This window comes from Biomphalaria glabrata, chromosome 10 (assembly GCF_947242115.1).
Source record: "Biomphalaria glabrata chromosome 10, xgBioGlab47.1, whole genome shotgun sequence".
Lineage (NCBI taxonomy): Eukaryota > Metazoa > Mollusca > Gastropoda > Planorbidae > Biomphalaria > Biomphalaria glabrata.
Window position 1 is genome coordinate 1,637,961 of NC_074720.1, and position 27,978 is coordinate 1,665,938.

The window sequence follows — 27,978 nt, forward strand, 5'->3', positions numbered from 1 at the left end:
TGATGCCCAGGCGTTCATCTCGCTGACAAAGAAATGTATTGATAGTGAATGAAAAACGGCTGATTCCTCTACCTCCAAAGCAAATGCCACATTTACGTGCGTTTTATGTGGATGGGAACAGCGCTCAGTCACAGGGAAAAGTTCTTTACGAGATGAACCAAAGTCGTTCAACAACTGGAGGAAGCCCACAGACTCAATCGAAACCAAGAAGAGACATCCAAAGAGATAATTAAAGAGTAAAGTTACACACCTTGTGATCTAGAGGGCACATGATGTAAATGTGCTATGTTTCTGTGGCCCACAGTTTACGAGGGTGTCATGTGGCCAGCACAACGACCAACCGCTTATACTTTTCCTCACTTATGTCAGGTACCCATTAAGGCTGGGAGGGCTCAGGTGCCCTAAAGATCCCGAAATTTAAAAATCCCAGTCCTCACCAGGATTTGAACCCGGGACTCTCTGTTCGGAAGCCAAGTGCTTTACCACTCAGCCACCGCGCCTCCAAAGAGATAATTGCTTTAAAGAAATATGTTAACAAAATAAAAATATGAAATATTTGATGTACAGATTAGTGTGACTTGTTTTAATTATACTGTTGCCAAACATTTATTTCGCTAGTTCTTGTAAATCTTACAGCGTTCAATATTCTTTCCCTTTGTTCTGTCAACCTAAAGAAGAGAATACAAAGAAATGAATAAGAAATTGTAATATTCTTTTGAATAAATCCCTACTTCATGTTCAAATATTGATTAGTAAACAAAACATTTCATTTTTTATTTTTCAATAAAAAAAAAAGGTCAGCGTTGGAATCGAAACCACGACATTAGCCTAATAAATACTCTCTAGACTAGTCTAGAGCTTTCATTGTTCTATTTTCCAAATGTTTACACCAGAGTTTCCCAAACTTTTTTCCTAAACAGAACACTTGGCGCATTCTGAGTATTTAACGAAACACTGCTTCACCATAATGATTTCTAGTTAATTATTCCAGTAGTTCGCGGAACACACATTCAGGTGTTTTCTTCCTTTAAAGAAAAAAGGAATACGCACAATTCTACATTCACACCACACGGCCCACTTTGACCAACTTCCAGCTTCTGCCCTTTCTTCATGAAGCTAATAGCCTTACTTACTAAAATTCTTCCACGCCATTCGGGGCATTATGCGGACTGTATCCATAAAGATCTGTCACTGGTGATGCTAATAGTAGAAATTGTGAAAAAAAATATAATCCAAATTTTAATTTTCATGTGACTGATCAGTGTCAAAAGTCCTTTAAAAGTTTACTAACAAGTTGACTAATAACTTCTGGTTATAGGCCTACAGGTCTTTCTCTTTTTAATATCTCTTGATTTCCTTCTCCAACCTCTTTTGTTCTTTTCTCTCTTTCTCTTCATCCTCTTTTGTTTTGTTTTTTCTACACACTTTGAGTTTCATCTTCCCCTATTGTTGATTAACATGAACGAATAATAACAAACTCTAGGTATAAGCTCTAGACACCAAACAATAACATCAGCTGTTTAATCTGACGCCATCTTGGTTGCCAACAACAGTTACAAGGGATGTTACTCCCAAACACCGAGTGGTGCAACCTATATAAAACACACATCAACACCTATCTAAGTACGTTGGACCATTGAGGCACCACACACAGATTTGTCAACCATCTTTCTACATTCCTGTCTTTTGCCTTGGAATTATTATTTTTTTATGTTGTCTTTCAATCGCTTTCTCTGTCCGCCTCTTCTTCTTTTTCCTGTTATTGTTCCCTAAAGGAATGTCTTTGCAATCACCGAAGATTTTGTAATATTTTGTTTTAGCTTGCGTTTTTATATACTAGTTAGCAGGTCATCGTGGGGGTCCAATCGTTGTAGTAACCCCTGTCTCTCTCTCTTCGTTTGTGATGCGGTCTATAAATCACTTTCTGTTTTAATGATTTACAAACTCTCTCTCTTTCTCTCTTTTCTGTTACACACACACACCCTCATTCTCACGTCATTATTTTTTTATCCCCCCCCCCTTAATCTCAGTCGCTCTCTCCAACTCCTTTTGCTCTTCCCTCTACTGCTTCTCTCTCTCTCTCTCTCCCTCTCTCTCTCTCTATATCTCTCCCTCTGTATATATATATATATAGATAGATAGATATATATATAGATATATATATATATATATATAATAATAATAATAATAATATTAATAATAATAAGGCTAGTCTTCGAGTCCGAAGATTAGTGAGGAATGCAGTATTCCCCGTGGCTGCGCAGCCCCAGTTGTGACCTACATATTTTGCCACATCCACGGCAAGCATAACCATTGTCCGCAGGCGGTCGATTTAGATTTTCTTTTCGACGTCGGCGTTTGTTCTCGGCAGCAGATTTTCTTTTGGTCTCAAATGTGTAACCCGCGGCCTTCGTGAGTGACCTCCAGCTGTCTCGTTTCGACGCCGCATGCAACCAGATGCTCTCTTCTATGTCAGCCAAGGAAAGTTGACGCCTAAGATGTTCTTTGAAGCGTTTTCGTGGGGCGCCTCTGTTACGTTGACCACCTTTTAGCTCACCAAAAAAAAAAGACTGCCTTTGGCATAAGCTCTTCCCCACATACGGGATACTTGCCCTGCCCAGCGCAACTGTCGGACCAAAAGAAGTCCCTCTATACTGTCCTTACCGGCGTTCGCAAGGACATATATATATGTATCTGCCTCTCTCTCTCTGTCTCTCTCTCTGTCTCTCTCTCTGTCTCTCTCTCTGTCTGTCTGTCTCTCCCTCTGTCTCTCTCTCTCTGTCTCTCTCTCTGTCTCTCTCTCTGTCTTCCTCTCTGTCTCTCTCTCTGTCTGTCTATCTCTGTCTGTCTATCTCTGTCTCTCCCTCTGTCGCTCTCTCTCTCTCTCTCTCTGTCTCTCTGTCACTCCCTCTGTCGCTCTCTCTCTCTTTCTCTCTCTGTGTCTCCCTCTCTGTCTCTCTTTCTTTGTCTCTCTCTCTCGGGCTCTCTCACTCTGTCTTTCTCTTATCTTCGTCTCTCTCTGTCTCTCTCATCCACTGTGTCTCTCTCTGTTTCTCTCTGTCTCTCTCATCCATTGTGTCTCTCTCTGTTTCTCTCTATGTCCCTCTGTCTCCTTGTCTCTCTCTCTCTCTCTCTCTCTTCTTTTACACAATCTCTCCCTTTATTTCTCAATGTCTCCGGTCAATAACCTTTTTCTTTGTTACGTCCCTTGTTTAATTCCATTTTTGTTTTTACTTCCCTTTGGTACAGTAGTGCAAGGCTCAGCTCATAATCACAAGAAATGTATCATCTTTCAGACATCTAGGTCTTCTAAAAGTCCCCAAGACCAAACAAAACAATATCACAAAGTCACACTTGAAGTAGAATTAAGTTACTAGTTGAACTCACCAAGTCTGGAATAGTCACACTGGCATATTTCACAACCTTGGTCAGTTCGGGCATAACCCAGAGGACAATTCAGAGCGCAGACCAACTCGGAACAACCTAAAGTTATGAGCATAATCAACATGTGTGTAAATCTATTTATATATCTATCTATCTATCTATCTATCTATCTATCTATCTATCTATCTATGATATCAAACTATCTATCTATCTATCTATCTATCTATCTATTTATTTATCTATCATATCAAACTATCTGTGTATTTATCTATCTTATCAAACTATCTATCTATTTATCTATCTTATCAAACTCTCTATCTATCTATCTATCTATCTATCTATCTATCTATCTATCTATCTATTTTATCAAACTATCTATCTATCTATCTTTCTTTCTTTCTATCTAACTATCTATCTATCTATCTATCTATCTATCTATCTATCTATCTATCTATCTATCTATCTATCCATCTATCTATCTATCTATCTATCTATCTGTCTGTCTGTCTGTCAGTCTGTCAGTCTGTCTATTTCTAACAAAACAAAACAAAACAAGACACGAGATATTTGCCGAAATCTTCAGACTCGTGATAATTGAATGGCTTGAGTCACTGGTCAATCATAAAAAATTTCCGAGACTCGCACAACATGTCAAATGTTTTAATATTTTTGTATTGTATTATATGCAGACTGCACGCTCACGTACACTTCAGGTATTCTAAATGCTTATTCTTCGTCGCAGTAGGAGGTATACGGTATGAACTTCATTTTCGAAATCGATTCCAGATACTCACTTTGAAAATGTGCCCAAGGGTGTCAGTTTGCCATCGTGAAACTGATTAAGGTTATTGTTTTTCTTATTTTTTTTAGCAATTCTTGCGCAGTGGCCTGTCCTGTTGGCTCATAGTTCTCACAACTACGGTTAAACTTCAACTCACGGTGCCTCCCGCTACTAAAAAAAAACGAGGAAAGCGTTTCTCATATAATCTGTTTGATTGCCCCAGATCTCCGTCTCGACAAGTCTGGGAAACCACAAAATTCTCGACCTGTGTGGTAACACATAGGCACTACGCAAAACCAGCAGGGTTGATCTCCAGAGCTTTTGCAAGAGAAGATTTGAGCCTCTCAAAGCCCTAACTCAAATGGATTTGGATGGTGATGTTTTATTTTAATCAGTAGAAGACTACATTGCCAAAAAAAAACACGCAAGGAGAAAAAAACATTAATTTCTAAGTTTTCACAACGATTAAGTTAACAGTGTTCTGTTATTCTTCGAACTTTTTTTTTAATATTGTTCAATTTCAGGATCATCAGGTTATCTATTGTCGACAAATGTGCTCATATCAACGTACGAAAGACGTATTTCTTTTTTTAATTGGTTTTTCCTTTTTGAATAAATGGCTTTTCGAGAGCAGAGGGCAATAAAAGAAATTCAATTTAATAATTTGATAAAAGCTGTTTTAAAACAGGTTTATACATCTTTAATTATGTTAAAGAGATTAGTAGTTATATATCAGAAGACTGCAGATAACGTATTTTCGATTTGCTTATCATTTAGTGTTAGACACAGTAATGAAGTAGTCTTAGATAGCCACTAGTGGAAGGTATTTTTTATTCAAACATTTACAAAATGTAAATCACAAGACTCGGGGATATTTAAAACTATAATTCTGTGTGACGTTGAAGTGTAAATGATATGATTTTATGATTTGTTTCATAAGAAGACGATATGAGTTTTTGATTTGATTCATTAGAACACGCAGCAGAACAGGTAGAGAAGAAATTTTCTATGAGAGAGAGACAGAGACAGACAGAGAGACAGAGACAGACAGAGAGACAGAGACAGACAGAGAGACAAAGACAGACAGAGAGACAGAGACAGACAGAGAGACAGAGACAGACAGAGAGACAGAGACAGACAGAGAGACAGAGACAGACAGAGAGACAGAGAGACAGAGACAGACAGAGAGACAGAGACAGACAGAGAGACAGAGACAGACAGAGAGACAGAGACAGACAGAGAGACAGAGACAGACAGAGAGACAGAGACAGGCAGAGAGACAGAGAGACAGAGACAGACAGGGAGACAGAGACAGGCAGAGAGACAGAGACAGACAGAGAGACATACATGTGAAAGAGGAGGAGGACTGATTAAAGGGACCGATACGGAAACGCTAAGTGAGTAGATTTGAAATAAGTTTTGACATCTGCTGAGCTCATTTGCTATTTACATGTTTCTCCATTGAGACTATAAATTTGTATAATATACATTAGTTGTATTTATTAGTTGTAGAGGATTCCAAACTTTGTATAAAAATCTCCGTGTGCGATTGAACTAACATGCCTACAAGGTAGATTATTGGAATAACAGTCTGGAACTAACACAGGCCTTCTCAACGGGGATATTTTCTGATTGCGCGATCCCTTGCGGTCGATGCTGTTCCAAGTTCCATAACTCGATGTAAACAAATGTGTACTATCTCCCCCTTCCCCCCCCCCCCCCCCCCCCAATATGTTTTGCGTCTGGCCATTCAGTCACTGCTTGACGACAGCAAGACAGAGCATGTCCTAATTGACCAACTGGTTCTCTTAGTGAGGACTAAAGTAGACCATATTAGGTCTGGCGGCTATGTGTCGAGACTCACAAAACAAAACTGCAAACAAATGGCGTGTAACAAATTAAGTGGACAACGACAATTCTACACATGAGATCTACAATGCGACTTTACAACACAGGAAGGGGAAGGAACTGGCGTCGTTTGATAAATAAATCTATGTAAGTATCTCATTGCTAGGAAGGCTGTCTATTTTTTTAACTCTAGGTCTCCGTAATTATTTTGAAGGAATTCTTCATTTTGCTCATTACTATTTCACTACCCCTGTTATAATTGGGCTTCAATAGCTTTGTTGTTTGTTATCAGAAAATGTTGTATTTGGTAAATAATTAAAGGGATATGCATGCTCTTTTTATATAGCACAAAGTCAAGTTTAAAAAATAAAACATTAATTTAAACATTAATTTAATTTAATGAGGTAGAAATCAACGATGGTATGGTCGATTAGGAGAGAAAGAGTTAACAATTTACACTAAAATCTATTGCAAACAAATAGATGTCATCTGTAAATAATAAATCTGATAGGTCAAGGTATCTTTTCAAAGCAAATAACTATTCCCTGTTTAGATAGCTTAGAAAAGATAGCTTAGAATAATTAACATAGTCCTATTATGCTGGGTCATATTTTATTTTGCTGGTGCATTATTCCAATGCGTTCAATCTTCAACGTCTACTGTCCCATACCAAAACAATTGCATTTAGAACTAACAGAACACAATAGCAACTCTTCAGATGGGTAGCCTTTACCTGAGGGCTAAGGCCGTTGGCGGCCTTAATTATTGCTCCCGCGAGAGTGTGTGCATAGGGCCTGCAAGAGGGTCCGAAATTCGAGAGTGGGAAGTCCGCTCTGCTCATCACTTCCACTGTTGGCTAGAGTTTCCCACAATGGGGAGTTGGTTTGACGAAGGTTTTTTTGACATCCCCAGTATCAGAATTGTCACTGGGTACGACGCATTCCTCTACTACAACGTCGGGGGACTTGGATTACGAATTTCGAGAAATTTAAGACACCTCTGAGTCCATCCAGCTCTAATTGGTACCCGACATAAGTTGGGGAAAGTAAATACGGTTGGTCGTTATGCTGGCCACTTGATACCCGCGTAACCGTCGACCATGGAAACTGATGACATTATCTGCCCTATTGGTTTCAAGGGGCACTATTCTCGATTTCTTTTCACTCTTTTGCTGTCCCTTTTTTTTTAAACCTTTTTTTTTTATATTTCTTTATTTTAGATAAGATAATTTTATTGGTCTAAGCAAGTGGAAATTTGGTTTGAACAACATTCACATATGTAACACACACACACACACACACACACACACACACACGACCGGAGCCTCACGAATAAGGCTTCTATAACCATCTATAAATGTACGCTTTCCTGTAAATCAGGGGTTCTCAACCTGTGGGTCGCGACCCCCTTGGGGGTCGATTGACGATTTGCCAGGGGTCGCCTAACACCATCGAAAATATGGATTGTTATTGTCTATTCTTCTAATGCTGTATGGGTGGGGGTAGCGGCAGAGTAGGGAATTATAATAAGGGGTCGCCGAGCAAAAAAAGGTTGAGAACCGCTGCTGTAAATTCTTAATCTGACTTGTGACTTTCGTCCCATCCTCGAGCACATCGGCCCACGTTAGGTGTAAGGCTAAAACTGTCCACTGACCTGCTGGTTGCACGAACGTTGTCTTGTAACACTGGTGCCCGCAGCCATTGGAGCGACACTCGTAGCCCGAGGGGCACGTCACGTTGTTGACCGAGCCACACAGCGACAGACAGAAGCCTCGCTTGAAGGACGGCGCTGACAGTGTCACTGACACTAGACAACGATATCAGGCACTTAGTGTTTCATAAAATCACATTCGAGATGAACAAAACTAACAAAAATGAACAAAGAAGTGTTTGTTCGAAATTATAAGTAGCAACATGAACAATAGAATCGCACTTCACTACTGCCAATTAGTTGTTGTTTTTTTTTAAGGACATGTTTGACATGTTTCGGATGTTCCTTCAGAGTTGAATATTATCTACTTCCTAGTCCAAACCTACTGCTTAGTCTTACACGAATCATGGGGACAAGTGGGGGTAATTTAAAAAAAAAAAGAAACCTGAACTGATTGATTTTAAAGGAAAATCAAAATAGTACGTGCTGGCTTTGGTTCAAATCTAGAAAAAGACTTTGATTTTGAATTTGGGGATTTTTAGGACACCCCGGAGTCCATTCAACTCTAATGGATACCTGATATGAAATGGGGAAAGTAAATGCGGTTGGTCATTGTGCTTGCGACATGACACCCTCGTTAACCGTTTACCATAGAATCATGTGACCTATTTATTATTTGCCCTATGGATCAGAATGTCCGAAACTGGTACTATACTTTAAATAGTACCTCTGAGTAGTTATTTCAAAGCAGCCTTTTCGAAGATAGACCCCCTGGTGAAGACGACTAAACTTACATTAGTGATTTGATAACTCAATTGAAATCTTAGCTAACCAAAACTCTTAGCTGACCTCCCTCCTCAGCTGGTTAATATTTAAGGTGATTGGTCAATGTGCTGGCTACATTACGCCATCGGGTGATTGGTCAATGTGCTGGCCACATTACGCCACCGGGTGATTGGTCAATGTCCTGGCCACATTACGCCATCGGGTGATTGGTCAATGTGCTGGCCACATTACGCCATCGGGTGATTGGTCAATGTGCTGGCCACATTACGCCATCGGGTGATTGGTCAATGTGCTGGCCACATTACGCCATCGGCTGATTGGTCAATGTGCTGGCTACATTACACCACCGGGTGATTGGTCAATGTCCTGGCCACATTACGCCATCGGGTGATTGGTCAATGTGCTGGCCACATTACGCCATCGGGTGATTGGTCAATGTGCTGGCCACATTACGCCATCGGGTGATTGGTCAATGTGCTGGCCACATTACGCCATCGGCTGATTGGTCAATGTGCTGGCTACATTACACCACCGGGTGATTGGTCAATGTGCTGGCCACATTACACCATCGTAAACATGTGGTCTAAAAAAAAAACTAACGTCGAACGTAGCCAACGTCCAATGGATCGCTAAGAAATAAAGGGACTTAATTAACTTACACTATTAATTCAACAAAGGTTGATCTTAATGATAAAGAAAATACAAAACTAACAGTAGTCTTCTAAGTGGTTTATCTAAACATACCAAAAACAGTCAAAGCTAAACAAACCAAGAGTCTCATGTTGACAGCAATGATTCAGAACTAATTGTTTAAGGTCTAAGTCGTTCTTAAGAAAAGAAAAATTGCAATCGTAATCAGTGGATCTTATCTTCTCGTCAAAATCTGGCCTAATTGTTGTTGTTTTTTTTTAATGGCTTTCATTAAAATAAGAAATCTACAATTAAAAATATTTTACGGCTGAGGAGTGGGATGGGTGGTATTGAGAGGGGAAGTTAATTAAAACGTTTGTCACTAATATATATATACATATACTCCTAATGTCTATGAGAAGCTGTCACAAAGTTTGCCACTTACATAAAGGAAGTAATAAAATAAAATATTCGAAATTAGAAACTAATCATCATCTTATCTGCCCCTTGACTTTCATTGTAGGGGGTTCTGTCACAGTTCACTTAACCAAATCCCTCTACTTTTTCTGGTCAGCAGTTGTTCTTAGCAGGATATCAAGAGAGAGAGGCAGGTCCATTCTTTCACGTTGTCCAGTCAGCTTTTCTCTGGACGACCCTTTCTTCGTGCTCCCACCACTGTACTTTGAAGAATCACTTTTGATGAGTCAATGTCGTAAAAATACTAGACTACAAGTGGAGCAGTAGAAAAAAAAAAACGTGAGTCAATTTTTTTTTTCTTCACATTTTTAGAGTTTCTGTGAAAAAAAATGAACACATCTAATTGTTCAAGTCAACTTGTTCAGAAATATCGCCTTTTTTTCATTTTCGTCAAATATCAACTGTAAGTATAAGCACAAGTTTTTAAGGTAGGCCTACTATTATTGTTTTGGTGACACTACCGCCCCCCTTTTTTTTTTCGTTCCCCCCCCCCATCCTAATGCAGTCATCTTTGTTGCGAAGAGCTTCCATATAGAACGCTAATAGAACGTTAATTTTGTTATGCTTGTTAAATAGAGGGACCAAACTCTGATAAGCCATTGTGTTATCTTATCTTATAAATTAGTTAAAATTAGAGATGTTCATTCAAAATAGATGATAATTACTATGCCCTACACATACCCGTATGTTTAAATAGCATGTTAATTAGAGACTAATTCAAGACTAACACTTTGCTAAGTCATTTTGTTTTTATGGCTGATTCAGGCGACCCATCCCATGCACTAAGTCACAATGGAAGAGGGAACACTTGTTCAAATTAGTCCTAGCATACAGAATAGGAAATGCATCTTTATATGAGTGTCTTTCTGAGTATTTACTAAAATGTTTTTTTTTATAAGTTATGGTGTATGTTATATGTATTATTGGTACCTTACTTTTTTGTCCTGAGATAACTAAGTTTAATTATAATCTTATAAGACTCTTGTGAAAAAGAATATAATATTCATTTGTCACAAATACCACGGTTCTATTTTGCTACTATTCTAGTTCTTAGTTTCTTCTTGCAATGAAACGTCCCATGGCTGCATATTCTAGTGTTATAGCTTTTATTTTTGTTTTGATTTTTTTTTTTTAAATAAACCCAAATGATTTTTTTGATTAATGAGGATTTTATAAGGCGTCTCTGTTCTGGACACGTCTCTCCAATCGTCCCCACGCCTTGACCATCTTCTTGGCATGTTTCCAAATCGCGGAGCCATGTATTTCTGGGTCGTCTCTCTTTTTTCCTTGGGAGTTCCAGGTGAGAGGTTGTCTTGGAAAGTTGGATGCAGGCTTGAGAAGGATGTGACCTATCCATCCACAGCGTCTCTGAAGGATATCTACTTCAATTGGCCTCTGCTTTGTTATTTGCGCATAGTTCCTCATTCGAGATCTTGTCCGGCCAGCGGATCATAAGAATTTTCCTGAGACAGAATACCTGGATTTGTTCATGGTGGTGGCGGTGGTTCTCCAGGTCACTGTCCCATAAAGTATAATTGGCTTAACAATGGTTTTCAAGAGCCCATCTTGGTGGCAGGGCCGGTATTAGGCATAGGTAAACTAGGCAGCCGCCGAGGACCATTTTTTTTTATCCACAATGCTGTTGTTGGAGTACACTAGGTTTGAAATCAATTGTGTCAGTTTATTTTTTCTCTGTTTATTTTTATTTATTTCACCCAAATTCACTTCGCCTAGGGCCTTCAATTATCTAAGACCGGCCCTGTTGGTGATGGGGCATATTTCCCTGGGGTGTTCTTCAGCTGATAAAAGGATCGAGCTTTGCCAATGCGTTTAATTTTCGTAGGTCAGTGTAACTGGTTTACCATGAAAAAGATTATTTCTAGTTTTGTTTTCTGTTGTTTTTTTTTACTCTGAATACTTCGCGTTTTGTTTTTTTCTGCTGCCACAGGTTTCGCTAAAACTGTCTGCCTGTCTGTCTGTCTCTGTGTGTAATGTGCTTGTTTGAGGGGCTCAGAATTTAACACAAAAAGGGGGATGTGTAGAAGAGTATTTTCGTTAAGCATTGTGAGAATATCTAGATGGTGTTGACTTTGAATCTTGCTTCTATTCCTTGTTGTCCTTCGCGGGGTTCGTTCTAGGCGGTTGGTCTAATAATCTTCTTTCATTCTGAAGGAATGTACGAACTTCTAACAGCAATACAAAACGATTAAAATGGGCTCATTAGCATGTATATAAATGTCGTATGCGAAACAACTATGATTTCAGCAGTCCCTCCCCCACCCCGGACGGAGTTGATAATCCAAAGGGAGTCAACCATGAAGAAAAACCAGGGAGTCGACGACCCTTAGCCGACCCTTAGGCAGCTTGCAGGATGGCTGCCTGGTCGTGCGGTTTGCGCGCTGGACTTTCGTTCAGATTTATCGATGGTCCAGGGTTCAAACCCTGCCCGCTCCCATCCCCCGTCGTCCTGCGGGAGGTTAGGACTAGGAAGTAATTATCTTCAACTCTGAAGGAACATCCGAAACATGTAAAACATTTTACAAAACAGTGCTACACACTGGCAGGGCCAGCGATACAGATTAAAGCGAAACTGCTTTGGCACTTGCCGTTCCTTTGATTAGAATAGAAATAAAAAATTATTGAACCTAAGTAGGATCTAGTATTTTTCTTCAATCCCTTCAACATCTTTGACTTGACTCCTAACTGTCGATACCAGCGTTAATTCCACCAGAATGTGGTAAATAATTACGGAGAGAAAGAGTTAATGGATAAGATAAGATATCTAAGTCATTGGCTTTTATTGAAGAGAGTGAGAGTGATTTGGTTACAATGAGCCAGAGGAAGAACTATAGGGCTATTCAGATGAAGAAAGGGCCTCGACTCTCTTCAGTTTAGGTAGAATCTTATAGTAGGCCCAAAACGCCATTAAATTATGTCTTATTTATTTTGTAGCGTATTAAACCATTTAGTGTTTAACCCTTAAAGTGTGTAACTGTATTACAATGTGTGCATAAAAATGGAATTACAATTCTGATGCTTAGATGTTAATCTACCACACGCGTTTTAAGGGTTAAAATGTGTGGGGCCCGACTACATGTCCTACAAAAACAACAACGGATAATCGATTTAGTGTATTTATATAAACAATATTTCAAAATAGGGCCTATAATATTACCCATTTATATTAATATTATGCCTACTATAGTGATTTTTTATTAATTAATTACTATACTTATCCACATCTTAATCTGGTCATTTATATTTTGTTTTATAAGTTTTTATAAGTATGAAGATTATATTACTTCCTATCTCAAACCTTCTGGGCGGCAGCAGACGTGACGGTGAGCAGGTCTCGAACTCGAGACTATCGAGACAACCCGAAGAATGGTTGTCTGGTCGTGAGGTATGCGGCTTGATGATCCCGAGTTTATACCATAACCCAGTAATATATAGCACCCCCGTCGGTCCTGCGGTGGCTTGGACTAGGAAGTAGATTATCTTCAACATCCGAAACAAATAATGTAAATGGCAGGCCTAATTTAAAACAAGCAAGCAATTACTATCGCACGTTTACTATCATTTTTATTTTTTAGAATGACATGTAGGCCTATAGACAATGTTTCTTTAACCTCTTCATCTAAGAATCAGAAGTTTCAATGATTTAAACAGAAATTTAAAATTATTTATTATTAGTATATATGCATTTTATATTTATTTAATCTGTGGGCACTGGGTAACGTGTTTGCGGGCCGCGGTTGCAATCTATCCACCCCTTGTTTAGATTCTAGATTCAGACCCTAGAGATTTACCGTACATCTGGGTATTTTTTTTTTTAAGACCAATGACGAAAGTATCATAAGAGAGACAACTCTAATGGCTTAGATCCATAATGGCGTAGAAAAGAAGATCCAGGTAAACTCAAATTCCAATCTTAGATCTATGTAGAGATCTAGATCTAGACCCTAGTCTAGCATCTATTTATAGTTTCTATATCTAAGACTAAGTAAGAATATGTTAATATGCAATCCCATGCATCTGTCTACGACGTCTACGATCTGATGATCTTGATCATCTTCTGTTTGAGTGTTTGGGACCCCCTCGGCCTCGGCCCTCACGCCCTCACTGCTCAGGCTCAACTGTACTCAACAACTCAACTCTTCTCGACTCTTGTTTTACGTTTAACTTTACATTATTATTACTATTAGAGAGAGTTAATTAGAGTTCAAGTTAGAGACAAGAGTAAGAGATCTATAGTGAGACAGAACAAATTACAAATCTTATTTAAGTTATTATTATTTATTATATATTATTATAGATTCTAGATCTAGATGACTAGATTCTAGATCTATCTAGCTAGATCTAGATTATTCTCTAGAATCTAAGTCAAACACACAAAGTAAAGCAAGCAGTAAACAGAATCTACAGTAGATTCTTATATCTGAACACCGACTTTCGGGAAATAGGTCAAATTTTTATTTTATTTTTTTATTTGGTAAAGGTTTAACTTACAAAAAAACTGAAAGCAGATATTCTTATTCTTCAACTAATCGACAATAAAAATAGCTACAGGCGTGTTCCTCTGAATTACCATTCATACAACTCAAATTCAAGATTTTATTTTAAAATAAATTGGGTCACTTCATCTTCATGCTTCTATATTGAATGTAATTTTTGTGCTAGGCTAGACTAAACTAGAGCAGTGAGATTTAGAGAAGGCTGTTATATTTGGGACACCCCTTCAAATTTTCTTTCATTGAACGCGTCACTTTTTTTTTGTTTGCAATTCATTTGTTTTTATGTTTGGAGCAAAATCGATGATTCAGGACACCGCATGTCCAATTTTAGATAAGTTCCGGTATTTTTGTTCCGCTTTTCCAAAGCAGATGGCAATTTTTTAGATTCTCGGTAACCATGTATGGCGGAAAACAGATTGAGCTTTCAACATTCTACTTTTAGGACCATTTTTTTGACTAATTTCAAATTAGCTATTATTGACATATTATATATCAATTTTATTGCCCAAGAATAGAGGAATTCAAAAAAAATAAAATCAGAAGCAACAGACAATTATTTAACTTGAAAAAATGAGGTCAAACACACTTACCCCTAATAATGAAAAATTCATCACTCACAGAAGATATGTCTAAAAATCCATGAATTTCACAAATTCACAGTATTATTAACAGAAAAATGTGTCACAAAGTAAAATATTTTTATAGAACATTTGAAAAAAACAATAAAAACTAGTTTCTTAAAACATTTATGCCTATTAATTAGCCTCCCCAGACCCCACCCCCTCCGTAAAAAAAAATGGTTGCAAATGATACTTTATAATCATCCTGAAAAACAAAACCAGTATCAGTTTTGACATATTATATATCAGTTTTAATGCCCAAGAACAGAGGAATCCAAATATGGTTCATTCATTATCATCAGACAAGTATTAGACCATAAAAAATGAGATCAAACACACTTACCCCTAATAATGAAAAATCCATTATTCACAGAGGGTATGTCCATTATTCCATGAATTTTACAAATTCACAATATTATTAGCAGAAAACTATGTCACAAAGTAAAGTATATTTATAGACCATTTGAAAAAACAAACAAACAATTTTTAAAAATATTTATAACTAATAAATTAGCCCTCCCCCCTCGCCCCACCCTACCATAAAAAGTCTTTTTTTTTTCTTATATCTTCATGTTTTAACAAACTAATATCAATTTTAGATAAAGTTTATAGATGTATAATTTTAGACTAGAAAAGATCTTATATTAAATGAAATATTATCAAGATTTAGATCTCTTCTAGTTCTTGATCAATTTTTAGATCTAGGTCTAGACTCTAGACTACTATACTCTGACTCTAGACTAGGCTTATAGATATTAGTCCTAATAATAGGTTTTGCATAGTACATGATGTATTCTGTTTACTATCTCATATGATCTCAATTTTTGTATTTGTTGTAATTGTTGCTGAGAAAAGAAATAAAAACAACTTTTATTTGGTTTATAGATTCTATGTGTTTGTTGTTATTTTTAACTATGTCCATAAACCATAAGTAGATCTATATTTAGTCTCTATCCTACACAGCTAATAGTTTTTAAAAATTATTTAATCTTTCTAGATCTAGTAATCTATTAGATTTATGCCTAGATTTAGATCTTTAAAAGGAAAAAAAAAGTGTTTTTGCCGATATATCTACATTCTAGCTCTATCATCTAGATCTATTAATCTAGAACTACCAAGTATCCTACCTACTTGAATCTCTTCTCTATAGTATAATTGACTAGATCTAGATTTTTTCCACTTTAAGTAGTTTAAGATGTAGATCTAGAATTCTAGATTTAGAGATCTAATTAAGCCCTAAGTTTATAAGCTCCTATGAATTATATTTAGATATAAAATCTTAGATTTAATCTACATTTAGACTTAGACAAGATTCTAGATCTACACGTGTACATCGCAGTTACTAGATCTAGAAATGACTAGATTTAGAATAAATTAGATCTCATATTTTTTCAATGTTAAAATCTAGTTTTAAGTCTATGAATAATATTTAGACGTAGAGATATATTTAGACTTAGGCTAGGGTCTTGATCCAAGCGTGTGGCCCGTGTACATCGCTACTTGACTATCTACTTAAATCTACTAGAAATGACTTGATTTAGATCTAAATCATCTAAGAATTTTTCCACGTTAAAATCTACTGATATAGACTCTAGTCCTAATTATATAAGTTACTATGAATTATATTTAGACATAGAATCTATTATAAAATCTTAGATCTAATCTACATTTAGACTTAGATCTAGCTAGTCTAGATTCTAGATCCACGCGTGTACATCGCTACTTGACTATCTACTAGAAATGACTAGATTTAGCTCTAAATCATCTCAGATTTCCTAAATCTATAAGTTATTATGAATTATATTATTATATTTAGACACAGATATATACAATTTTAGATCTACATTTAATCTAGAGACTAGACTAGATCTAGATCTAGTCTGATCCACGCGTGTGTGCATCGCTACTTGACTATCTACTAGAAATGACTAGATTTAGCTCTAAATCATCTAGATTTCCTAAATCTATAAGTTATTATGAATTATATTATTATATTTAGACACAGATATATACAATTTTAGATCTACATTTAGTGAATTTAGTCTAGAGACTAGACTAGATCTAGATCTAGTCTGATCCACGCGTGTGTACATCGCTACTTCACTATCTACTACTTGGTCTTAGCTACGACTAGTACTACTACTAGAACTAGAAGTGACTATATTTAGATCTCTAGACCTTTTCACGTTAAGATGTAGATTTAAGTCTATAACAAATTACTATGAATTATATTTAAACAAAGATCCAGATCTAAAATCTTTATCTTAGTCTAGATCTAGTCTAGATCCGCGCATGTTTATTTCCATCGCACGCTGGCAGCGCAAAAAAAAGGACGCATTTCCCGAGTCATGATGTTATTTGAAATGAAAACAAACGACACTCGTAGTGAAATGTAAAATATTTACCTAAGCAGTTGATATTATTTAAAAAAATGGTCTGTTATAGTTTCAGTCTATGATAAGGCTTAATAGATGTTGTCGGTTCCACTTATTCCGCGAGAATGAATAAAAAATTAAGCACGATGAAAAAAATTGATGAGGTCAAACTGTCCCGACACACTTCCGATGGGCTTTAAAAAAAACATGTTTTTTTTTTAAACTTTATTTTTTTTATACACCAAAAAAATAAAAAATAAAACACTATGATTGCTGAAATAAAAATAAACGTGTTTTGAAATTAAAATTGGTACCATTTAAATGATATTTTTATAAAATTGTATGCATAGTTTCACGACGCACAAATTATGAAATGGCATCGAGGCTATTTTTTTTTTATTTTTAAGATAAACTAACAACTTAATTTCTTTTCTTTTTTCTCTATCATTTAGAACAATCATTTCTAAACAGTAAGCATGCATTATTTCATAGTAATGATATAGGTTTATATGTTTCTTACCTTTTCAAAGGGGAGCACATAAATCCAAAAGTAAATCCTGTGTGTCTTTTTTTGCATACTTCATAACATTCACAAATGCACAAATTTCTTATAAAAACGAATTTCAAAAAAATATTGCTAATGAAGCTTCCACAAACATAGGTCTACCCATCAGTAAAAGGAAATATACCACAGATGTTGTATATATGGAGAAAATGAATAATGAACTTCAAAAATGCATTTTCAATAGAAAATCTGTTTTCCGCCGTATGTAGAGCTATTGTTTTAACCTCCCCCAGCAATTCACACCCATATAAGGGATGAGGGCTGTATTATGAGCCTGTTTCATCGTAGGCTAATGGACATATCAAAATAAGCTTCCAAACATCTTGCGAAAGACATTCCAATCACATTTATACTGTTAGCTGTTAAAGAAAATTAAAAAAGGAGGTGTCCCAACTAATACTGATGAATTTAACTCATTCTCCTTCATTGGACATGGCAAAATCGTAATAAGAATATATTATTGGGATTAATATATCTATGATTTTTTCAATGAATAAACATGACCAAGATCAAGATATATAAAATTTAATTTAGGATTGAAAGAAAAAGTGTGGGCTGCTAATTTGAAGCCAGAGACCATGCCACTGCAGGTGATCACGCCAGGTGAGCTGGGGGTGTGGAGAGGTATACACTAATGTCAACATTTTGTGTGTATTGACGTAGTATTATAATATTACACATGAGACTGGTCACTATTAATGTGTCACGAATGTCATAGAATGCTGGGTTCGTGCTTCCTGGAGTGACACGTGACAAACATAGATATTACAGACTGACTTAAATGCACTCTGGCAGACAAAATATAAAGTTTATTCAATCCAATAAGAAACAAAGTCACATCCTCATAACAGCGGTATCAAATATATCCAACATGTCAAATTCTCCAAATAGACTTCAAGTAACGTCTGCATCATAGCGGGTAACAAATACTTCAATAATAATAGCACAGAGTAATAACTACTAGAAATACATGTCTCAAGTGACCACTGGCTTTGGCTGCCCAAAAGATACTTCTTAACTCAAAATTACTACTTGACTCTCTAAGTCATTACTGTCCGTAATGGGCCAAAAGATACTACTTACTGCCCTGGACCGAAGGATACTACTTGACTGACTGAACCATAAGTCAATTTAGTCATTCTTACTTCCTGTTTCTATATCAGGAGTTTCACATGTCTTTTCACCCTCTTAACCTGAGGTGAACATATAACAGGCAATGTCAACCGAGACTGTGACAACTAAACGTGTAAGTGTCACACAACCTAACAAACAGGCAGTGGATGGAAGGGGGAGAGAGTCATGAAAAGAATTATAAGCATCTATGGGCGGGAGGGGGTGTTAAGGTGTAACAAAACGAATGTATCTAAATTATGAAAACAAGAAGAGGGTCCATGGATGGGAATTAAAAGAGAGAGAGAATACATGTAACCTAGTTGAAATTATCACGTTAATTAAATTATAATAATTAAATTAAAGATCTATAATCTATATAGATTTATTTCTTTCTGTTTCTACAAATAGATTATATAGGTGTATAAATAAATAAACTATAAATTATATATATGTATATATATATATATATAGAGAGAGAGAGAGAGAGTATATGAGGCAATAGACTATAAATACATATTGCAGAAGTGAATCTACTTCTTATAATACAATCTAAATAATTTTTAAATAACACAGAGTTATAATTTATTAGCTATTACATAGTGGTGTTCAGCAACGGTGCAGTGTCCAATGAAGGGGAAAGCACAAAAACTGCTTTCAGTATAGGAGCATGAAGTGACCCAATTTATTTAAAAATTAAATCTTGACTATGAGTAGTAATACAAAGGCACACAGCTATTTTTATTGTCCATTAGTTGAAGAATAAGAATCTGCTTTCAGTTTTTTTGTCCAACCTTCACCAAATAAAAAAATAAAATAAAAATTTGACCTAGTTCCAGAAATTCGGTGTTCAGATATAAGAATCTACCATAGATCTATATCTATAACAAATAAAATTATGTGTCACGTATAAAAATGGACTATAGTCTATATCTATAGAAAATGTCTGAAAAACTGTGATAGAAAAAATGAATGTTTGTCTTTAACACGTCATAACTTTATAACCATAATAGAAGCTTGAAATACTTTGGAACGAGACCCCATTAATTACATGGTTATATATATATATATGCTTTTTAATTTCATCACATCATTTCACATGCAGCTATCATTCATTCACAGCTAATCCATTTGATCCTTTTTCTAGAATATGGTTTGATAGAAACTTCCTCAGCTTTATCTTTATAATATACGATAATAATGTAAAATAAAACTTGATAGCATCATCTCCGGTAGGTTGATCAAAGATAAGTCTTTAAACAATGTAATCATTTTAAATGCATGAGATAATTAACGAGAATTGTTAATATCTGGTGCTGCAGTTCACTGCATCATGGGGTGACTTAATTTAACATCATCAGGATGGGCCCAAACTTGCCCTAATAAGCTGATTTCCTTTTGTATTTTCTGTACCTAAAGATAGAAAAAAAAATATTTTAAAACTTAAATATTTATTATAAAAATGGAAATATTGATTTTAATACTATAGTCATAGATTGTTATGTACAGTTATTTTTCCCCTTCTAAGCCATTTAAAAAATAATTTGGCATCATTTATAACTGATAACAGCATGTTGGGGTATGTTTTTTTTAATTTTGGAGGGCAAATTTGCATTTAAAAAACAACAACTTTATGCACAAATCTAGACCTAAAAACAATAAAAAAATAATAAGCTTTCTTTGAAGGTGATAGTAAATGCTAAATCATTCTTTCCTATGACTTTACTGTGAATTTTCTAAATAAACATGACTTTCGTTTGTTGACAATGTGATATCATTCAAAAGCTTAGGAATCCTCCTTCAAGATTGTTTGCTTGTTTTATATGTTTCGGATGTTCCTTCAGAGTTGAAGATAATTACTTCCTGGCCCAAACCTCCCGCAGGATGACGGGGGATGGGAGCAGGCAGGGTTTGAACCTTGGACCATCGATAAGTCCGAACGACAGTCCAGCGCACAAACCGCATGACCAGGCAGCCATCCTTATATCATAAAAGGGTTTTTAAAAAATGAAGCAAATGTAAAGACAATCAACTAACACCATTGGGAAATCTAGCCATGCTGTTTCAAAACTATAGCAGCTAGTCTACCAGTTCATAGGTCAGTAGAGTAAAGATGTCAAAGTACCTTCTAGAATACTCTAGATTAGTCTAGTTCTAGATCTAGAAGATTGTCATTTCACATCTGTTTTGGTTAGACTAATTAGAGCTCTTAAACTTTTTCCTTCGCACATTCTGAGTATTTTTAGTATTTAGCGTAACACTTTATTTTTTAGAGAGATTAATTAATGCGATGGCCTAGTTGTATAATATCAATTATATATAGAACAATAAAAACAGCACAAGATACTGAAAATTTACAAAAAGAATTAGAAGAATTACAAAAATGGGAATCAAATTGGAGCATGTTTTTCCACCAAGAAAAATGCCAGTTATTTAGAGTAACAAAAACACTAAAACAAATAAAAACTACTTACTTTATTCATGGTAAACCAGTCACAAAGACTAAAAACTCAGAGGTGTAATAATAAGTAAAGGTTATCATGGAATCCCCATATTGATGAAATTATTAGGAAATGAAGCAAAATGTTAGGGTTTATGAAAATAAATTTTTAATAAATCAAACAAGAACATAAAACTAGAATGCTATTTTAATTTACTCAGGTCAATATTAGAATATATATGCATCCTATGTTTGGGATCCCTCAACTCAAGAAAACATAAAGAAACTAGAACAAATACAAAATAGAGCAGTGAGATTTATAACCGTAAATGAATATTTAAGTTTGATTAAAGTAACACCATTAATAAAATCACTAAACCTAGAGACAATTCAGGACAGAAGAATAAAAAGTCAATTACACACTAAACCATAATTTACAAAAATAGAGAAGCAAAACCTAATGAAATACTCAGAAAGACACAAAGATAGAGGCACATTTCTTATTCCAACACTAGAACAAATTTGTACAAGTGCTCCTTCTTCCCTAGTGTCATTAGAGAATGAAACGGGTTGTCTGAATTTGGCAAGAAACCAATGTGTTAGCAGAGTTTAAATCATTGATTAACATGCGTGACTAGATAGACTTCTGAAATCCATAGGACGTAAATATCTTCTTTTTTTTGAAGTAACGTCTGTAACAAAGGATATATTAGAAGATATTTAGGCCTTGGGAAGACAGATTGTGAAACACTTGTGTTTTTACCAGTCATTGACTTGTAGCACCAAAATGCTGGTAGACAACTAAACCATTGTAGGTGTAATATATCTTAGCTAATAAAACTTCAAATAACTTGAATAACAAGTGTCTAGATTGACACTGTCATTTGCAATGACCTGGACTCACTGACTAGAGACTCTACTGAGCTGAGCACACCTGGAACCACTGTAATTTTCCTTTTCCAGGTCAACCATGCAGGACTTACATTTTTTGAAAGTGTCCCTTGAGGAACGGCACCTGGATTGTTGACACGGTCGTGGGAGCTCTTTTACAACCCCACACTGTGCAATGGGGATACTCTTGCACCCATTAGGCACTCCCACTGGTTTCTTGTTTCCCTACCCCATTGCCCTAATTGTTTCCTTCTTATGACTGTTTCCACCTGGGCGCCACTATGAGGCAGGGTAGCATGCCCAGGCATACCAACAACCAGGCAGCCATCTAGTATTGTCACATTTAGCAGGAACTGTTATTTCAACTTCTATATTGTAGCCAATGCCAAGTTTATCTGACAACCTGTAAATCTGGTTAGAGTAGTTCGAACATCTTGAATTAAAGCTCTTACCCTTTGCTGGAATTTAATTTTGAAATTCTTCTCATGCTAGCTCAACACTCTCCTGCTCATCCGCTACACTTCAAACATCTTGACAATTACAGATTATCTACTGCTAGGCGCTTCCGATACGTCTAATGCAAATAAACTAAATAGAGGTAACACTCATCCGAATATGTAATCCAATAACACTGGTGAAAGGCCAAACAATCAATATAATATAGTCAACACTGATACTGAATGCTAAACAAGTTTAATAGCAATGAAGTGAACCGTGGAATGCAGGGCCGGCCCTACAGGTTGCGGGGCCCTATGCGAAACGGATTGCACTGGGCCTACTTTGGGTTGTGATAAGGATAATAAGTGAAAATTTTGTATTAACATATAAAATCGTCTTTGCATTGTTTTTATACTTTACTAAGTACAAAATCACTGTCAAATTAACTTAATATTTACTTTACAGTAGATTGTAGTTTTCCAACAAAAAGCCGATAAACATTCAGATCTGCAAAATATTTGTTTTTTTTCTCAGAAGTCAAAGATAATTTTTTGATCTATATATATATGCCAGTGACTAAAAAAGTAAATTAAGTATCTGAACTTCTTGTTTTGGTTAAAATTTGGTTTATTATTATATTTTTTATTTTATTTTTATTAAATAAAAGCTAACAATGCCCTTTTATTTTTATCGCGAGTAGGATTGGCGTTGTCCATATTGAATGACACCCCGAAATGACAATTTTGTCATTTTTAAGGAGATTCGCATCAGTTTTAAAAAGATTTAAATAATTTCAGGAGAATTCCAGGAACGCTTTAGTAATAAGTTAAAATGGTTTAATTTAATAATTTACACCTAGAATTAGCATCGCGCGGGGCCTATGAAAGAGCGGTGCCCACTGCATAGACCGGCCCTGGTTGAATGTCAGCTAGCTCTATACACTCATAAAATGCGAGCTATCTCTACGTTGTCCTCGAAGTAGTCTTCTTTACGTCGGCTGATATTTCATTCTATCTAAAACTTAGTCTTGTTTTTACTAGTCACGTCATTGTCTTTAAGTCAAAACTTTTTCAAAAACAAATAATTAATTCCTAATCGTGCCATAACAGTAATGCAAATTCTAATTTGGTCTTATATATGTATGTCTATTCACAGATGAACTTACCATCAAGCATAGCGTTCCTGAAGATGGTCAACAAAATGGCAACTCTGTGGCTCTTATGTTTCTACTTCTCGTTCAGTGATGCCGAAACTTTTTATAGATATTTAAATTCCTATGGAAACTGCGGAGGTCAACCCATGATTGTGGACGTTAATGATATCTACAGCCTGAAAGCTGATGCCCAGCCAGGTACAGCGACTCAAAGCTCCTTGGCTGGCTGTGAGATGGTGTTTCGCTCAAAACAAGAGGATGCCAGATTGTGTGTGATACAGGATGGCCCATTGAACACAATTGATGACCCCAATGCAGAATTAACTGTTGCAGATGGGTATGGAGATAAGCCGAGTACTTTTATTACTTTAAAATATAGTCCCAGCAAGTGGCACAAAAGAGAGTACTGCACTACTTCCCAGTTCATCACTGTCAAACTCCATAGGATCAATAACAATGTACCGATAGCCATTTCAAAGCTTCACATTGACCTTAAGATAGTTAACATTGAAAGTAGGCACAGAAAAATTTACATGCAGGAGCATTACTGCAGCGGGGATTATGACCTAGATAATAGCATTGTACGTGTTTATAACAAATTTCCCTCTGCCGAGGCGATGGTAGGTGATAGCACCTGCGGAGTGAATCTGAAGAAACGAAGTGACGAAGAGACAAGAATTTGTTTGGTGTACACCCCCCCTAATAGACTCCACTCAGACTATGAGTGGCTGTTTGCTGTGTCTAATCAGCCCTACTCTCTCTACGAAAAGAATGTTCTTTACAAACTGGAATGGAATGACACCAGAATAAATACCAGACACACCTGGTGTGCCAGCAACCAGACATCACAGGTCATGCTTATATTTAAGAGGCACAACTCCAGCCAGACTGAACCCCCCGAGGCTTTAGGTTTTTACTTTGCCGATTTTGCTGGTACGGAAGAGGAGCTTCTGGAGCTTGTCAAGAGTGATGAGCCCAGTACCAGCTCTGATGTTGATCTACGTGTTGTTGTAGCTGTAGTGGTAGTTACAAGTTTTGCCGTTTTCGCCGTCATCCTAGTTGTGGTCATGTACAAGAAAAATATGTTTCGAAATGTTTGCCACAGCGATTATGTCCCCACCCACAATCCAGTCAATAACTGTTGACAGTCGAGTGTGTTTTTACCCAATGCTTTTACATTGGATCTTTATACCTTAAGAATTAAACTCAAAGCTTTCTCATTTGATTTAGTTAAACAAAGAAAACATAATGTCTCGGTAGATTGTGTGGACACATTGGTTGTATGGACACAGTGGTTGTATGCGCGCAGTGGTTGGATCTTAAAATAATTAATTACATAAATTTTTTTTTTAATCTATGGATTATTACCTATGTATCTATTATGTTCAAAATGGCAACCCATTTTTCAATTGATGATGCATAAAGTTTATAATTCCTTGTGTTTACAAAGACATTTCTATTAAATACATTATATCTATGTATATGTTAAAACTGTATAGGAATTATCTACCCTTATAATCCACAAACATTAAAATTAATACAACTGTCATGAACCATTTTAAGAATAATTGTAATCAATTTGAGTTTCCACGAGTTGTTCCCTTTTTAATTAACACTACAAAAAAATAATTAATTAATAACGAAAAGATGAATTTAACTACAGAATGAAGTTTCATATGATACTTGTTTCTAGCACATTATAAAGGCTTCCTGATCTTGGAATGGGTTTGCTGGATCAGCCGGGAAACCAATTACGAAGTCGAGTCTTAAATTAACACACATGACTCACACTTTTAAGACATAATTAGCCTCTTCTCGAATGAAACATTTGTAATTTAAAAGATAAGATACCCGTTCCATATACCAAAATAATAGACCAAAAACTAAAATCCTTGGTTATGATTTGTAGATAGCATGATCTTACCACCATTCTCTTGCTATACTTAATATAGTAATGAAGATTCAACTCTAACTTCTCTTTCTATTCCAGGGGTTCTCAACCTGTGGGTCACGACCCCCTTGGGGGTCTATTGAGGATTTGCCAGGGGTCGCCTAAGGCCAAAGAAATTATGGATTGTTATTGTCTACTCTTCTGTATGTGTGTTTTTGTGTGTGTGTGTGGGGGGGGTCGCGGCAGAGTAGGGGATTGTAAAAAGGGTCGCCGAGCTTACAAGGTTGAGAACCGCTGTTCTATTCTTATGTCAGCACAGCACCAGAAATAAGCCTTTGGTTTATAGTATCGGCTGTTAACTTGAATCAGAGCCTTGATATTAATTAATTTGATTGGTATTTGTATTGGCTCATTGATATTATTTTAATCATTGTTATCAGCCTTTAAATATTCGTTTACATGTAAACAACTATCTTTTGCTTTCCATTGTATTTGAGTTTCTCTTGTTTACAAAGCCTTAATATTTTTTATTTCAAGATGAAGAGCAGTTGTCATGATTATTGGTTTCTCTGATTATGTCCCCAGGTAGCTATGTTCCCAACACCTATTTTCTTAAATTATAGCTTTTATATAGCGCTACTTTCATGCTTATAGTATGCTCAGAGCGCAGTGGTCCAATCTCATTTGTGGACCAGTGAGAGGGGGGTATCTGGGAGAAGTGTGTTTTTTTTCGTGCTGCCTTTTGGGCACTCAGTAAACATAACTCTGCTCGAGTCGGGTGTCGCAGGCCCCCTTCATAAGAAGCCAAGCTCAAGCTCACTTGGCCTCTTGACCACACTTCTTATGCCATTAATTTTTATATTCATTTTTTTGTCACCCCCCCCCCCTCTTTTTTTTTTTATAAATATATATATATATTTCTTTCAACTGAAATCCACAAAGTAAGGTATATGAAATGTGTTCTTTATTAATTTTATTTTGTGTGCACTAGCAGTTTAAATGGAAGAAAAAATATTTTTAATTGTAGTTTTTAGTAATGGTTGTAGATTTGGTTGTATAACATATGTATTAATTTTTTATTTTATTCTCTTGTGTCATTTCTTCATTCCACTATTTATAGAACTATGTCTGTAAATAAAGTAAATGCAATAGACAGTGTTCAGCTGTGGAGTACATTTAGTACCTTATAATTGGTTTTTTGGTTATTGAAGTAAATTAATCTACACAGTTTAGGGTACCAGTAGTTAAAAGTAGGTTGGATTGGTTGGTGATAGCCGCAGTGGTAAGCCTGGGAGTTTGGGTGAATTGTATTCCTTAAAAGGAATTTATCTAATAGAAATATATATTTTTTTAAACTTTATTTTATTATTATCATTTATTTTTTTGTAATTGTCTTCCATAAACATATTATATATTATAATGTCCACTAAGACTTGATTTCAGAAACTCTTGTACATTGAATCGATATATTTATAATGTTTAGAGTCATACCCACTATGTATTTACATATTTGTGATTAGAATCTCAACAGCTGAGAACAATGGTTGTTGTTTTTATCTGTATATCATTCTTGTGAAAAATGTTTGTCTTGATGAAATATTAAGATTTTAAGTTTTTTTTTGTGTGTTTTTTTTTGTTACTAGTATGAAAGCTTATACATTTGTAACAAAGATTGAAATTAGGGCAATAAAAGTATTTTTAAAAATTCTTGCATTCAAATACATTTTATTTCATGAAATCTGATGGAGTCAACTTGTCCTTTTGCCTGTTTGTCAGACACCAAAAAATAAATGTATACTATTTTGATGACCCGAAGACAATATTTACTTATTGAAGCTCCATAAAACAAAGGCCTTCCCAATGGCGAACTAAAGTCTTCGGACTGTACCAGACCTAGAGATTTTATTGGTTTACATCCATTACACCGACTACAGCAACAGAACTTGTAACGGTAATCTAAGGGAGACAATTAAGACATTGCAACCTTCAAATAACGTTCCGATTTATTCCCCTTGAATTGAGCAGGAAAGTCTTGGTAACAATAAAATACCCGTACGTTGTTAAAACTTTTGAAATAAGAAAGATATAAAATAAGAGAATATATTTAGCAGAAGCGTAGCCAACATGACAAGCCCCATTGTCTACCTCAAGAAAAACGGAGTAATGTACCTGCAAATTAGACGATACTGCTTTTAGGGATACAAGTACAGATTTATTCTAAGATCAGAATTTGAGAAATAAGATTAGGATCAGATTCGTATATGTATATAGCAGCGAAAGACATGATCCTATGGAGAGATACAGATAGAGAGAGTGAATGATGAATGAATGATAGTTAGTGACGATGACTAGAGAAAATGGGGGGAGGGAGGGACGATTATGTTTAAATGTGAGAAGAAAATGAGAAATGCTCATTTAGGAAAGA

At 35.9% G+C, this 27,978-nt stretch overlaps 2 protein-coding genes across 6 annotated transcripts; one reads left to right on the plus strand and one right to left on the minus strand.

Annotated features, from left to right (window-relative positions):
• Positions 1–562: 562 nt before the first annotated feature.
• LOC106051770 (antistasin-like) lies at positions 563–18,733 on the minus strand. Of its 3 annotated transcripts, XR_008780179.1 has the most exons (5): positions 18,714–18,728; positions 9,194–9,805; positions 7,667–7,819; positions 3,388–3,483; positions 563–668 (listed from the first exon to the last, which is right to left on the minus strand). XR_008780179.1 is itself a non-coding variant. In XM_056044145.1 (4 exons), coding segments are annotated over exons 1-4 (255 nt in total). In that variant the 5' UTR covers positions 18,715–18,733; the 3' UTR covers positions 563–663. The 3 variants fall into 3 exon arrangements, 2 of the variants coding, with proteins under 2 accessions (XP_055900120.1, XP_055900119.1); XM_056044145.1 differs by lacking the exon at positions 9,194–9,805 and having other exon boundaries at positions 18,714–18,733; XM_056044144.1 differs by lacking the exon at positions 18,714–18,728 and having other exon boundaries at positions 9,194–9,349.
• On the plus strand, positions 9,713–27,258 carry LOC106053222 (uncharacterized). Of its 3 annotated transcripts, XM_056044143.1 has the most exons (3): positions 13,448–13,468; positions 18,165–18,233; positions 23,665–27,258. In XM_056044143.1, exon 3 carries the CDS (start codon positions 23,665–23,667, stop codon positions 24,805–24,807), a length of 1,143 nt encoding a protein of 380 aa, XP_055900118.1. In that variant the 5' UTR covers positions 13,448–13,468; positions 18,165–18,233; the 3' UTR covers positions 24,808–27,258. The 3 variants fall into 3 exon arrangements, with proteins under 3 accessions (XP_055900117.1, XP_055900116.1, XP_055900118.1); XM_056044142.1 differs by lacking the exons at positions 13,448–13,468; positions 18,165–18,233 and adding an exon at positions 9,713–9,835; XM_056044141.1 differs by lacking the exon at positions 18,165–18,233 and having other exon boundaries at positions 13,347–13,468.
• Positions 27,259–27,978: the final 720 nt, after the last annotated feature.